This window comes from Calidris pugnax, unplaced genomic scaffold (assembly GCF_001431845.1).
Source record: "Calidris pugnax isolate Ruff unplaced genomic scaffold, ASM143184v1 scaffold722, whole genome shotgun sequence".
Taxonomy (NCBI): Eukaryota; Metazoa; Chordata; class Aves; order Charadriiformes; family Scolopacidae; genus Calidris; species Calidris pugnax.
The window spans coordinates 28,430-28,757 of record NW_015091395.1 but is presented as its reverse complement, the minus strand read 5'-3'; the positions used below and the strand labels follow the sequence as shown (position 1 = coordinate 28,757).

The following is a 328-nucleotide window of genomic DNA, read 5'->3' as shown; positions in this document are numbered from 1 at the left end:
CCATGGCCTACAGACCCCATCCAAGGCCTACAGACCCCATCCAAGGCCTACAGACCCCCAGTGGCCACCCATGGCCCCGGGGACTCTGGGGACAACGGTGTCACCCCCAGACCCACGGACACCCCCCATGGGACCCATAGACCCCCCATGGGACCCACGGATCCCCCCATGGGCCCCATAGACCCCCCCCATGGCCCCATGGCCACCCATGGCCCCACAGACCCCATCCAAGGCCTACAGACCCCCAGTGGCCACCCATGACCCAGGGACTCTGGGGACAACGATGTCATCTCCAGACCCACGGACACACCCCATGGGACCCACGGAC

General features: G+C 67.1%; 1 protein-coding gene across 1 annotated transcript in view; it reads right to left on the bottom strand.

Annotated features, from left to right (window-relative positions):
- Positions 1-47: 47 nt before the first annotated feature.
- PFAS (phosphoribosylformylglycinamidine synthase) overlaps positions 48-328 on the bottom strand; it is a 28,596-nt gene continuing 28,315 nt past the window's right edge. Inside the window, exon 11 of the mRNA XM_014961400.1 lies at positions 48-85. Within this exon, the coding sequence (XP_014816886.1) occupies positions 48-85 (38 nt within the window). The remainder of the gene's footprint in view (positions 86-328) is intronic.